The sequence below is a fragment of the Palaemon carinicauda genome, chromosome 13 (genome assembly GCF_036898095.1).
Source record: "Palaemon carinicauda isolate YSFRI2023 chromosome 13, ASM3689809v2, whole genome shotgun sequence".
Classification (NCBI taxonomy): domain Eukaryota; kingdom Metazoa; phylum Arthropoda; class Malacostraca; order Decapoda; family Palaemonidae; genus Palaemon; species Palaemon carinicauda.
The window spans coordinates 119,286,962-119,302,289 of record NC_090737.1 but is presented as its reverse complement, the minus strand read 5'-3'; the positions used below and the strand labels follow the sequence as shown (position 1 = coordinate 119,302,289).

Here is a 15,328-nt window from a genome sequence, read left to right as displayed (position 1 = left end):
TCTCTGAGTTGTTTAAGGCGCCAAGTTTTTTTTTTACGCACATACACACACACACACACACACATATAATATATATATATATATATATTGTGTTTGACCGTGTATGGATGTTACTGAGCGGCCCATATAAAAATGATTTGAAGTTTGACGATTCATGGGACGACGTAAGCCTTAAGACGCATACTGAATGACGAGCATAAAGTAACGCAGTGGGCAGAGACTAGAATATGCAAAAGAGTTTAACATATCGTAATAAATGACTGTCATTTACAAATGGAAAATTAGCGACTAGATGGAAATCCCTTCTGACAACGCCAGCTAGCTAACAGTATGTAGCATATGCCGTTCTTGCTCTCAGAATCCGTCCGTAGATTTGCCTATTTGTTCCTTTCTAAATTGTCAGTTTTTATGGTGGCAGAATGCCTGTCATTTTTTTTCATAGGTCATCAAATATTTTATAATTAATCTAATATATTGCGCCAATATGTATATGGAACAAAATATTTTGGCTAAGTCATGTCTAAACTGGAAGAGTTTCGCATATATGCAAACTGCTTATGTGTATTAAATCTTATATCAATTAATATTTTGTTCCTTTCGTTAATCAACTGACATTTCACATATATTGTGAAACACGACTTTTCCCCTTTTATTGCCTTGAAGCAATATGGTGCAAAGAAACAAATGTTAGTGGAGCTTTCTCATGTGAAGGATTTTTCGCCTATATTGCAGAGCTGCAGATGTGCATCGACCAAACGATTCCTTTGAGGTTGCAATTGGTCACGTTGTTACAGACTCATTATTGAAACAAATTAAACAATATAGAAGCGATGATCCAATGCTATGGTTGTTTATAATAACGGCGACATATTGCGCCATAATGCAGTAAGATAAATGTATAAATGTGTGTACGTGGTTCAATGCGCAATGCCGCCTTCACTTGTCTGCTCTTATGCCGCACTGACTCTGCCATGCTGGACCTGTGCTGTCATAGTGAATTGTCTTATTAAGTTTTTCCCATTTTATTTTGACCTTTGCCGTACTTTAAGGGATCTTTCATTAAGGTGAGTAGGACAGTGAAGTGTTCTGGCATGAATTTAAGCGCCTCAGATCATAAAGAGGAGAGAGAAACCCCAAATGGAAAGGGAAATATGCCGGTGAGAAAGAAAGAACTGGTCATCGTCGCTTACGAGTTTCTCTTTTGGGCAATGACGAAATTCTTGTGCCTTTCTATGGAGCCAGTTGGATTTTTTGGGTCGCAATCCAGGGAATTTTGTAATGTGAACCTAAAACCACGTCTGTGATGTCATTTGGAGGATTTGGAATAGGTGTGTGGGTGGGAATACGAAGGGGAGAGAGAGAGAGAGCGCGACCAAGGGGGTACTACCAGGTAGGTGGAATATCAGCTGGACTCTTTTTGACCCTCCTTTGTTTTCTGGATTTTTAAATCATTTCGAAACGAAAGTTTCGTTGGAGTGAAGTGGATTTAACATATTCGTGGCCAGGGGAATAAGGCCACTCGTCTTTCTTTGTTTTAGGGAACATTTTTTTTTTCTTCAGACACGGGTTGCTAAAAATCACATCAGGGTCCCTGTTCTTTACTATAATTAACCCTTGACATCGGGGAGGTCATTGACCCCTTCCTATATACGTTAATCTTCAATGAAGTAATCAGCCGAGATGTTAATGAAGAGATTAGGTGACTAGTTTATGGAAACTTGAACCATCTTAGTCTGGTATTTTTCCTATAGTCTTGGAAATCTTCTCTTCTCTTCATTTTTTTATTTCCTTATTTCCTTTCCTCACTGGGCTATTTTTCCCTGTTGGAGCCCCTGGGCTTATAGCATCTTGCTTTTCCAACTAGGGTTGTAGCTTGGATAGTAATAATAATAATACTGAAAACAAACTGGTAAATTATTCTGATTCCATTTATATCGTGGATACAGCTAGTCTAGCCCCATTTGGGGTGTGTGTACGATAGCGGCCACCTGTATGATGTCTAACTTAGAATACGGCAATGTAAGGGGGGTGTTAGCCCCCACGTTAGGTTAGTAGGTAAGGATATGACTTGTAGGTTAGGGTAGGGTGGAAAGATGAGGTTAGTTGATGTCCCTATTTAATCGCTGCGTGAGGAACTGGCCGCTGATATACAAAGGCTCCCCCCATTTTATTCTAACATGAATGTAGACGCTAAAATTACAGGAATATTTAGCTTACCAGACAAGCGAAAGTAAATCTCTTAGTTAATGATTAATGAAAAAGAACTTTTGCCTGATGTATTTTGCTCTGGGTTGGGTTACATCTGGTGTGCGACGAAGGGGAAGTGTATCGTCCACGTTCGGGAAGAGCCTGGGTCCCTTGGTTAGGTTAGCAAGAGGTGGACGAAATAGGTTTGTGGTTTTTCTCTCCCACTTTATACGCAACTTTATCTATCTCCCTTAACGGCAACACAAATGGATAAAGTTTTCCAAATTCATAAACCCCGTCTACATGGTTAATTCTTTTGTCGGTTGTACGTACTATATTGTTTTAATGCGGGATCGCCAGTGTTTATAAAGAACTACACGCCCTTATCATGGATGCCTGTTGCTTATCTGCTCGATATCGTGCTAATAAAAGCTTATGTACGCGACAAGGTGGATTCCCTTATGTTTGCTTCGTAATTGTGCGAATAATTGCTTATGCGCATTGCAATTGGCTTCCTTTTTTGGTAAAATAAAATTATAGTTATGGACTGAACAACATTTTAAACAGAAAAAAAATAGGTTATCCCATAGGAAATAATGTGCTTTCACTGAATTTGACCTTCATTTCAACAGAAGATAAACTGTGAAAACCCGATAGTCTAAGAACGGGGATATTTTATAGAAATCTAATGGTATTTGCTCTGCCTTGCACTCACTTCGCTTCTGGAAAAGAAAAACATCAAGCTCCTATGTACTGGAAATCGGTACGTGCTGAGCTGCGCCCGCTAACTCCATTGATTATTATTTCTAGGATAATGAAGTTTTTATTTGCAGTGGAAATAAGTTTACCTTTCGAAGAAAACAAACTTTTCCTATAGGAAACACGTCTTTTTGTAGAAAAGCTTTTTCCTTTCATAAGTATAATAAAACCCCTTTATTAATGTCCTTCGCTGCAGTTTTTTTCTTTATTTTTGTCTCTTAGCTTTACTTATATGTATTAGATTTTATTCTTAGCCGTATTTTTTTATCAATAGTTTGTTTTTCAACTTTTACTATCGTGTATTTTATTCCTTCATGGAATTTCTTTTTGAACCCGCTCATTGAGTCGAGTTAAGACTCAGTTGCGGTGGTAATTTCCCCTTTATTGATAATATGATTAATAGTTTCACATTGGGGTGGTAATCTCCTTTCTAATAACATGATTAGTGGTCTCGCAAGTCTCCCAATATAGCACAATTAGTTTACGTTGTGATCTGCTATCTGTTCCCACTTCACACGATAAGCTTCGATACCCTCCTGGACATCCTCTTTTAACCCTTTTACCCCTGGGGTATTTGGAAATTTCCAACCCTTAACCCCCAAGGGGTTATTTTTTTCCCAGCACATTTTGCAGTATATTTTTTTTAAATTGCTCTAACAGCCTTAATTTTTGTCATAGAGAGGTCAGGTTGGTCTCATTCTCTTGGAAAATGCCTGAATTTTCTCAAAAAATTATCAAAAAATATGAAAAACAAATTTTTATAGCATTTGTTTGCAAGGACATACCGGTACGTCCATGGGGGTAAAGGGATGGCTTTTGTGAAACGTACCAGTACGTCCTTTTGGGGGTAAAAGGGTTAAGAACAAGCACATTCATAATGTCAACGGAATAACACTACTCATTTTGAGTTGTTGAAATAAATATTGCCATTTGTGCTGTTTCTAATTGTAAGAATTTACGGCCAGACGACAATCTGGACAAGCAGTAATTAGTTCTGTTATAACCACAAAGTATAATGATATCAAGACTTTTTTATTTGTAAAATAATCTTTTATATTTTATACTGTTTTAGAATAACATTTGTATCTCTGATAAGTATTTGTGGCAAGCCTTTCCAACTCTTTCCATATACTGTACAAAGATTACCAGTGTCTCAATTTTATGTGATACAGTTTGAAACCTTGATATTTTTCTCCATGATCAGTATCTACGACTTTACTGCATCTCAAATTGATCCCATTGATATTTATCTGTTGTCTTAAGTTAATAACTTGATAAAATCCAAAGAAGATTTTTGTTCCATGATCATCAGTATGATGTCAAATACATCATTTGATCATCCCAAAATTCCCACAGAAGACAAACCGTTAAATGGGTGGCAAAGAGAAAAATCTGGATTGAAATAGAAAGGTAGAGAGAAAGTAGTTAGCTGATCAGGATACATTAGGCGAGGTGCTCAAGCTGGCTAGACGGCCATCGGTTTCAAACCCCTTTGGCGATATGTCAACCATCTGGCACAACCAACAGTAGATTTAGTTTTATATGGGCTGTAAAGTTGCAAGAGCTAGTGTCTGTCTGGAAGGGCCAAGAAATAATGTTGGTGATTTGTAGACTTATTGTTGGCCAAGAAGTTGAAATTTCAAATTTGTTCGTATCTTAGTATTTTTTATGTTCATATAATGTTATATTTGCCTATTATTCATATAACAGGTTATGTGCATGATCTCGTACCTAGTATATACCTCCGTAACGATATCTTCTGTGGTGTATACAAGAAGTGTTTTAATTCTTTTATTCTACCTTGTTTTGAGTATTGTTCTCCTGTCTGGTCTTCAGCTGCTGATTCTCATCTTAATTTGTTGGACAGAAACTTACGGTCTATTAAATTTCTTATTCCTGATCTAGATATTAATCTCTGGCACCGTCGATCAATTAGTTCATTATGCATGTTGCATAAGATTTTTCATAACTCTGACCATCCTTTACATTCAGATCTCCCTGGACAATTCTATCCTGTTCGTAATACTAGGCAGGCAGTTAATTCTAATAGCCAGGCCTTCTCCATCATGAGACTCAATACTACGCAGTACTCTAGAAGTTTTATTCCAGCTGTTACCAAGTTGTGGAATGATCTTCCTAATCGGGTTGTTGAATCAGTAGAACTTCAGAAGTTCAAAGTTGGAGCAAATGCTTTTTTGTTGACCAGACGGACATGAGTCTTTTTATAGTTTTATATATGACATTTTTGTTGTTGACGTTGTTAATAGTTTATATATGATATATCTCTTTTGACAATACTTTTTTAAGAATGATTTATTGTTAATTTGTTCTCTTCAGTTATTTATTTCCTTATTTCCTTTCCTCACTGGGCTATTTTTCCCTATTGGAGCCCCTGGGCTTATAGCATCTTGCTTTTCCAATTAGGGTTGTAGCTTGATAGTAATAATAATAATAATAATATGCATATAAGGCTGTATCTACATGAGGGAACACACAATTAACCTATTATATGCATTGTGCTTACAGTTTGTAATTAATTATAGTTTACTTAAGATGTAGAGAACATGATTTTTTCCTGTGCAAATACAAACATTCGGTCTTTACATAGAAGTATATCAGCAAGCGGGAATTGTACTGCTGTCAAACCTTTTTAAAGAGTTGTCAAAAATCGACAGGAAGCACACAAACCCTCCCCCCTGCTTACTCACTGGCAAACCACTTTGATTTCTAACGTCTGTGTCCACTGGCCTCAGACGGGAAAATTTTCATGTTTTCCAACTGTCAAACGATACTCATGGACTTTGTTCATGGTATGATAAGCGTCTCGTAGATTTTGTCTTTAGTCGTAGACTTGATTAATGTTATGTTTCCATTAACTCTAGGTTGGCTAAAGGTCAACACTCATCTTTGCTGAATTTGAGTTTGACTTCTTTGAAGTCAAAGGAACAGACTCCTAGTGGAAGGAAGTCCATTTTCTTGGTTTTTTTACACTCGAGGAACTGGCACCCTAGTGAGTGCTGTTGGTTCAATATTCTCATCCTTGCTCAGTGGAAGGTGACTGAATTGTTTACTGATAGCTAGACTTGGTCTGCAATCAATTCGCTGATATGCTTAGCGAAGCTGCCTGAGCGTGCACTCAAGATGAACACTGGACTTTCATCTGAGAAATCCTTGATGCAAGCGCTCTCTCAATGCAAGCATGTGCTCGTAATGGACGTAGGACTCTCATCTGAGTATACTAGCTCGTCTGAATGTGTGCATGTCTCTTCAAATGTGCTGACATGGCCACGTGGACACACCTGAATGCACTTTTGATCAGGTAACTGATTTTACTAGATCCCTGGTGTGCATTCGGCCTGTTAGGGGCCTAGAATAGGTGGTTTATTCCACCATAACATCATGTACATAACCCTTAAAACGAAGAGCGCATGGGTGTGCTATCTTTGACAAGAGACGGGAGTGCCTGCGAGAGCTAGACATGCATTTATGTGTACGGTTTCCGGCGCTTTTACATTTCCGAATTTGGATCAAGATCAACCAGAGTAGTTTTCTTTCACTGGCAATTGTCTCGGATAGGATTTGGGTTGGCATACCCTCTCTCGCTTTAAAATTGAAGTGCCTCCTGGTGGGAGCGTCTTGAATAATTGTAGGAATAAACAATAAATCATATGAATGTACAAATTCCTTTCAGATCCTAAGTCTCATCATGGCAAGAAAAAGGGTTAGCCTAAATATATGAAATTTTCAATCCCTCTCTTATCTTCCTCATAAGGTTTTGAGTCTTAGGAGGGAACCAATGATCCTATGTGGCTCTTTATTTTGTCCTTCATGGCCTACTACCTGCAGGACTTTACCCACAGATCACTAGGTACGTTTTCCCTAGGACCTGTCGTTACTGCACAGCAGTTGATTTAGCTACCATAGCTTCTCTCACAGGACTACTAGCAGTTGATTGAGGACAGGGGTTACAAATTAGTGTGTGATGAATGTAAGAATGACTTTCCTTTTCTTTTTTCACCTTCCCCTATCTTGGGTCGCACCATCTGATTCCCTGTCATCTGAATCCATGTAGGCCTAGCTGTTCTATACTAGTCTATGGAATTGTAACAACCAATCAATTGTTGGCACCTTGTTAAGAGTTTACCAGCCGTATTCCAGCTTCGCAGATATTAGACTCCTATGTAAAAAAAAACTCATGATTGTATACAGTACAGACAAAAAATAGAAATTTCAAATTTGTCATATCATGCCAATAGCCTTTGACAATGTCAGTTGATGGTTTTTCAGTAAGCAGAGGAAAGTAGTACCTCAGTACACAAGTTTAATCTGTTCCAGGAGCAAGCTTACAACCCCAAACGCTCATAAATCAAAACCATTTTTCCCATAAATAAAGGGAATTAATTCGATAATCGCAAATACACATGTGTTGTACATTTATGTTTAAATAGGTTTTGATATTATTAAAGAATTAATAATCACCTAACATCAGAAATGAATACAAATTAATGATTCTCAGGAATTATTAACTAGTACTTTACCTTAGAGGAGTGTCGTGACTGGTGTGCACGAGATAATAGAGGAGGAAGAGGGTGTTTACTGCTTGGAGGGAGAATCTCCCTACATGAGAACTTCCGGTAAATATCGGGTGTTCTCTCTTGAACGACATTCACTATCGCTGATTGGATTGCTAAATTTACGCCATATGGACATCTTATCGGGGTTTTATTACACTTGCGTCAAATTTGCGTATGGTGGGAGATTTTTGCTTGCAGTGATACAATGTTCGCTTACTGATTTGAATGTTCATTCTTGTATGCCCATTTTAAATTTCATGCTCATATACTGATTTGAATGTTCGGGCTTGTATACTGATTTGTTTGTGCTTCGAGTTACTTGTAACCAGTGGTATTACTGAATAAGGAACTCAATCTTCCGCATTCCTGCTCTCTGGAAGTAAAAATGAATCGTTTAAATATTTTGATTGTGTGAAATTAAGAGCTTTTTTAGGGGGTTCTTAATATACGTGAATACAAATCTTTTAGTAATAAGAGTCTGTTTTCCATTTGGCTGAAACTTCTGCTTTAGTTTACAACGAGGTGTCGGTAGCTAATTGCGGCTAGCGGGGAAGTTCCGGGTCACATCCAGTACCCTGTTTAGCCACTTTGTTTGTAGCTGCCTTAGAGTACAGTGTAGATATCAACCGGTTGTTTTAATTTCTTTTCCAGTTTATGGTTGGCAGTGTGTTTGCAAGGAAATTTAAGGAGTTTTCCCAATGACTAGCTGAATTACAGTTTCTCTGTAACCTGCCAATGTACACTTTTGATCCTGTTGCCATCTATTTCCTGTGTAGTAGTGACAGCATAGCTGAGGAATAAAACGTAATTGCACACTATTGATAGAAGAACATGAGGTTACTTCACCTCTGTTGCATCTTCGTCTTTTGGCACTGAAACCTGATCCACGCATCCTTCACAGTGGCCAAATTAAGAAACAGCAAGATTATGAGCTACTTTGGGTTATTTTGCATTAGCATGCTATTATGTGCTCGCATGCTTCTTACGGAGCACCACCTCAATTGTTTGCAATTTAGGAACGCCATTTCACCTGTTCGTGAGCCCATTAATTCTCTACTGTGCTTGCATGCTCCTAAGAGTGCCACCTCATCTGTTCACGATCACGTGTTCTTACTTTAGCGCCAATTTCTCTGTTTGAGATCTCAAGCTCCTCCTTGAGTGCCACAGCATCTGACTACATTCACCTGCTTGTGCTAGCGCGCTTTTAAAGGAGCGCTACCTCGCATGATTGTGATAGGGCGCTCTTAGCACGACTTAGCCTGCTCGTGACTAGCTCTATGATTACTATCACGATTCAGAACTCTACATTCATTTACCACGATCGGGAACTCTACATTCATTTACCACGATCGGGAACTCTACGTTCATTTACCACGATCGGGAACTCTACGTTCATTTACCATGATCGGGAACTCTACGTTCATTTACCATGATCGGGAACTCTACGTTCATTTACCATGATCGGGAACTCTACGTTCATTTACCATGATCAGGAGCTCTGCGATCATGTACAACAATCGGGAACTATAAGATTGGTTTTCAATGTCAGAACCCTTAGGATCGTGTACAGCAGTTGGGAAACTTTGTGATCGGTTACTGATCTGGAACAACGATCAGAATTTTCACTTTTTCCTCAACAGTCCATCACTTTTGAGCCACCAGAGAACCAATTCACCTGTTCCTTCACAGCACTCCTACCATGGAATGAATCTCCAAAGCACAGGACTACCAATCTGGTATAGTTGCTCAAGGTTTTGTGGGAGGAGTGGCAACACTGTACCAAAGCCCCACACCCTAGGAAGGATTTTTGATAAGGAATATGGCAACTCATCCTTTTATTACACAGTCTCATATGAGATAGCATAAATGCTGCTGATCATGACGTTGGCAGAAGCCTTCGTCCTTTTTCTGCCTTGGAACATTCCCAAGACACTTCGATGACACCATTATGTTAGAATTTCAACTTTCCTGATGTTATTCCTTGATCTAGATCTTGCCATACTCAGAGCTCTATCTATAACTTTTGCCAGGTTCTTCCATGTCGGTTGCACTCAAAATATTGGGACAGGCGACTTCTCAATTCTGATCTTGGCACAAGTACAAGCACTGAAATGTCACATTATGTCAGCAAGGATCTTGTTTATACAAGGTTTCTTGTACATTTTCCTCAGGAAGAAGGCAATAGAAGACTACTCTTACGGCTGTTTGGTACAGTATGGCAGTTCAAACTTCTGAGCAGTGGAATTCCTTACACTTATGATTGCTAGCATCTTAGTTTCTGTGCTTTTCGCAGCCACCATCCCAATCGATTGAGCCAGAAGAGTCCACGCATACGGTAAGCACCCAGATGGAGAGATTAGGAAAAGGACACGACGTTCTGACATCCGAGTTATCTGTTTTGGAATCTACTTCCAGCCTCCAAGAATCTTTGAGGTTCGATCGCTGGGCAGTTACAGCCATACACTGCACTAAAAGCCCAGGTGCAAGGAAGTACTATACACTGATTTGATCTGATAAATGCCAGGAACAAAGCCTTCTCGATGTACCATTCAGATAGTCTACTGTATTGGAAACCCAGAGAAAAATTATACTATTACCTTCCGCTTTGCCAAACATGAGTCGAGAGATCCCTTACAGAATGCATTGGTACAAGAGTTGCAGCCTGGTTCCCATAAAGTGAATGACATCAGGGCAGTAATGGTGGGAGATGGCACAGTCAGGTCTCGACTTCCACCGATTAGTTACAACTAAGGACCTATTCCCTTCAAGGATACCAATGATTACAGAATTTAACGACTTCTTGCTGCTTCTATTTGCGGGTACGTGCTGGTTAGCACGGGGAGTGACACAACATTCCAGACCTGCTTGTTGCTTTTGCCTTTTAAGTTTCACTTCTGCCTCAGCTGCTCTGCAAGCTGTAGGTGAAGACAAAGTGGCAATTGTACTAACTTGGGGGTGGGGCTTCCCTGCCACCCGCCATTAACTACCGACATTCCGTTATAAATTTCAACAGCCAAAGTTTTAGCCTCTATAGGACTCAAGTTTTATAGTTAGAAAAATACAAATTACTTATAAGATTTATCATATTAAAAATTTCTACTCAAGTGAAAGGAATGATGGATTTGATAATGTAATGTTGGAGTCTGTACACATTTGAATATTTTTCATCATAGACTAGTGGCTTGAAGGCTTCGCCATAGTTTCTTCCAAGAATGTGCATACTGACCTGCATATGCACTATGATCTTGAAACTAAAAAAAAATAAAGGTCTTTTAAAGGTGAATCATGTTTTTTCCCAATTTATAATAGTGAGGATTGGGCTATAAAAATGTTACTTAGGAATCTTAGGAATCTTGTGGTTAACTATGAAAAGGTTTAGTGAAAGTAGTTTAGATGTGAGTGATCTATAAAAACTTTTGAAGATTTCTTTGATAAATTTTAATGATGCAACTAACGTCAGTAATCAATCAGTACAGTTTATTTTAAAAAACTCTTAAAACTTTATTAATGCTTTTTGGAGTAAATTCGGTTACTAAGCTGTTGTCTTACTGGTGTACTGTATTGATGAAAGAAACTGTGAAAGAGAGGTTAAGGCTATATCATATATTGTAGATGTATTAGGTATCAATGGATATGTGGATTGAATAACATTGCAAAATAATTGCTGTATTGAAATTTAACCATTGTACTGTAATTTGGTAACTGAAGTTCAGCAGAAAAAATAATGGACAATATTCCTTTCGTATTGTTGAAGGTTTTGGAATTTATGAAGATGTTTTAAGATTACCGAGACATCATCGCTAATGATCGTAAAGTTAAATTAGTTTTTAAGCAACAAAAATTGTTACCATACCTATTGCTAATTTTTTTCTCTTTAACATTTTAGGGTCCAGTAGTACAAATTTAGTGAGCTTGAATTTGCAAGCCTTGACAGCATCATGGCGTCTCAAGGGTATAGTGCGGACGAGACTAGCGCTGATCGCAATGTAGAGATTTGGAAGATAAAAAAATTGATCAAGAGTTTGGAAATGGCGAGAGGGTAAGTGATAAATTATTTTGCATGTGTGAATCTTACAAGATAATAAGAATGTCTACTGTAATGTTAACCCTTTTACCCCCAGGCTCTTTGGAAATTCCCAACCCTTAACCCCCAGGGGGTTATTTTTTTCCCAGAACAGTTTGCAGTATATATTTTTTTTAAATGGCTCTAACAGCCTTAATTTTTGTCATAGAGAGGTCAGGTTGGTCTCATTCTCTTGGAAAATGCCTGAATTTTCTCAAAAAATTATCAAAAATATGAAAAAATAAATTTATAGCATTTTTTTGCAAGGACGTACCGGTACGTCCATGGGGGTAAAGGGATGGGTTTTGTGAAACGTACCAGTACATCCTTTGGGGGGTAAAAGGGTTAAATAGGCATTATGTATAAAGTATGTAAATATGTTTGTTTAATTTAAAAGCACTTTAATTCTAATTTTCTTATATGGTCAAATTGAATATGTTAGGTAATTTCTAACTTAAGAAAGATGTCCTTTTTTTCTAGAAATTGAGAAGAATTCTTTTGGTTGCACGACTTCACCAAGGATACAATGTCCTTTAAACCTTATGTAACTTTTTCTGTGGTATATGTATAGTAATCATTGTTACCCTTTGATAATTTCTTATACAGTACTGCATAAAAATATTGAAGGTGAAATGCTTTGTCATTATTATTACTATTACTACCACTGGTAAAGCTACTTATCTCGTTAGGAAAGCAGATATGAAATAGAGAAATAACAAATAAACTATATATGATAAATACTTTTAGAAAGCATTTGAAATATATGAAGGTCAATCTTTATATGCTATTAAACAAGACTTCTGTAAGTCTGTTTTTGAAAATTTGTTGTTTTCTTTTAGGTTTTGGCTTAGAATTATGTACTATATTTATCATTTCAAATATCATTAAAGTAATGTTAGTGTAGATTTGTTGTTTTAATTTTATGGTTTTACTAGAACATGTATTTAAACTGGTAGTTTCAGTAGGAGACTTCCTTAACTGTAGTAGCATAAGTTGTCTTGCGAAGTTTTGTAACAACTTTCTCTCTCTCTCTCTCTCTACAGAAATGGCACCTCGATGATTTCGCTAATTATACCTCCGAAGGATCAAATTGCCAGAGTAAGCAAAATGTTGGCAGATGAATTTGGCACGGCGTCAAACATCAAATCCAGAGTGAACAGATTATCGGTCTTGTCTGCCATTACTTCCGTACAACAGAGGCTCAAACTGTATACTAAAGGTACATATCGTCCCTTGATTTTATTGTCCAATAATGTTAAAAATAAACCAAATTTATTATGAAAACTTGTCATTATGTAAAGGGTATAAATTATTCCATTGATTTTTTTTTACTGTAAACTTGACAAAAAATATTAATGGACTGTGAAAATCTTTTGAAACTAAGAAATATGGTGGTGGTAATAATTCTGAGAAGTGTTTTGAGGTGTAATAGAGGTTCTTATAGTCCATTTCTTTTAGCGAGGCAGATTTGCACCGACTCGCAACGGTGTCCTTTAAGCTCGGAAAAGTTTCCTGATCGCTGATTGGTTAGAATCAACCAATCAGCTATCATGAAACTTTTCCGAGCTAAAAGGGCACCGCTGCGAGTCGGTGCAAATATGCCTCGCTAAAAGAAATTGACTTTAGTTATTGTGTACTAAATTCATCATAAATTTCTAATACATTTTGTGTGAATGTTATAAATTGGTATTTATATTGTAAAGAATTATTTGTATAGATTTTGGAATTTGAGCTGCAGATGGAAACTGGCACGGTTACTAGAAATTTAGTTATGATAAAAGCAAGTCATTGAACAAACGTTTCCAGTGTCTGGAATATAACCTAAATTTGATAATCCAATCCAATACAAATGGTGTAAGGTGTGCTATTTTATTATGAATGTTATGATTATGGCTCAACCTTTAGATAGTTTTCAAACATATTTGTACCAGAAGGTTTAAATGGTGGATCCACTTCCCTCACTAGGAAATTTTCCAATCTATACTCCTATTTCACCGTTTCATTTTGAACCACTTTCTTTAGTTTATGTAGCAAGGATTTAATTGTGTCACTAAAGCAGTGTAGAGAGGATATGAAGATTATGCTGTTTGCCTTAAGGCGGCTGGTCTATGGTCTTATTTTTTTTTCCCTTGAGATCAAAATTTTAATGAGTGAATGATCCTCATGGCAGACGTTTGTTCAGATATCTTGCTAATGTTATCAAGTTTACAGTCTTCATGTCAGTATAGTTATAAAATCTCTCCTCTCTCTCTGCTTAGGTTTTTACATATTTTTATGATAAGCATGTTTCAATATACCGTAGTGTACTTTGCTTCAATTTGGTTTTGTCATGGAGCTATTTAGTGGTTTTTCATTCTAGCTTTTTATTATAGGAAACGGAAGTTATTCATTAGTGTTATGTGAGACACACTTACAGAACAGTAGGAAAAACCTTGGTGCAAATAAACGGGTGATTCATTTGAGTCATGTTCACTGTGATTTTGCCAGATTTTTGTGGAGTATCAAAACAACCTATTTGAAAACTTAGTGTGAACAAGCAGAAAAGGTTTCCAATCTCTTATACTGGAATGGCTGCCACCTTGAATTTTACAAAATGGCTGCCCTATTATAATTTTTGCCAATACCTGTATTCTGGCTCCTAAGTAATCTAGAAATATGATTTTAACAAACTACCTTATTCAGGATTGGGGAATCCAATGGTATCAAAATAAATAGGCTAGATTTGATTTAATATTCCATTTTGTAGAATGGTTTACAAGTGATCAGTTTCTTCTTTTAGGCAGCCACATACATATTTTCATCATCAATTTCATACTTATTCCGTGTTCTCATTATTTTGACCTGCACTGCCACACTGGTAAAGATTTGTGCTGGATAAGTTGTTTTGTTTTGCAAGAAAATCTGTCAGAACTGTTTCACAATATTAGTTAATCATCTGAACGATGGCTTTTTGAGCTTGAAGACATCAGTCATGGTTAGTTTCAGCTGGTCATTTGACTCTATGTTGTAGCTATTCGGCAGGGGACCCAAATGAAAATTTTGCAGAGCAATGCTGGCCTGTCCCCCATTGGCTATGATATGGACTCTTGAGACATTGCCTCAGAGCTCCAAGCATTGAAGGTAGCTTGTAAATTTCTGCCATATGTATGCAGAAGAGATTTCATCGCTGCTCGGACATGGTCTTGATGTAGATGCCTTTGAGGAAGTAGACTGCATAGATGAAGGTAGCCAGAGTTTCGATCACTTCACTTCTGTTGAAAACATCTGCTGATAACTCTTTATTACATCTATATCTGCCTTCATGTAGACTTGCAGCCAGTGTTGTCAGTGCCAGTGAGTGCATAGAAGCCTGGCAAAGCCTCTGCTCTTTCTACTCTTATGATTCTCCATATTGGCTCTTATCTCCATAACTCCAAAGGCCATGAACACAGGAATTCCTGGCATGCCTCGCTCCGAAGAAGTGCAGCTTGTCACACCCTTTCTTTGCAGTGAGTAACCAAACAGATAGTATAAGGAGAGATGGCAGAGGTGGTGGGCTAGTCTAAACACAGAGCGAGGTTTACCTTAAATTCCACTGTTCAACTGTACATGTTCTTCAGCATGAGGTCATAATTTGCTATGACTAACATTAAGACATCTTTGTGGTGAAGAAGACCATCTGTTCATTGGATGGGTTTTGGTTGTGTTGTCAGGACAGCCAGGTACATCAACAGTGGGTCTGCGTTATGAATGTTGTCCTGGAATA

The 15,328-nt window shown here is 37.6% G+C and overlaps 1 protein-coding gene across 3 annotated transcripts in view; it reads left to right on the top strand.

Annotated features, from left to right (window-relative positions):
* Positions 1-908: 908 nt before the first annotated feature.
* eRF1 (eukaryotic release factor 1) overlaps positions 909-15,328 on the top strand; it is a 36,776-nt gene continuing 22,356 nt past the window's right edge. Inside the window, exons 1-3 of one of the 3 annotated variants that reach the window (XM_068385735.1) lie at positions 909-1,064; positions 11,407-11,559; positions 12,627-12,802. In XM_068385735.1, coding sequence (XP_068241836.1) covers positions 11,459-11,559; positions 12,627-12,802 — 277 coding nt within the window. In that variant the 5' untranslated portion in view covers positions 909-1,064; positions 11,407-11,458. Of the gene's footprint in view, positions 1,065-1,133; positions 1,158-1,265; positions 1,391-11,406; positions 11,560-12,626; positions 12,803-15,328 lie in introns of those variants that run through there. The other 2 variants (XM_068385737.1, XM_068385736.1) reach the window with 2 other exon arrangements.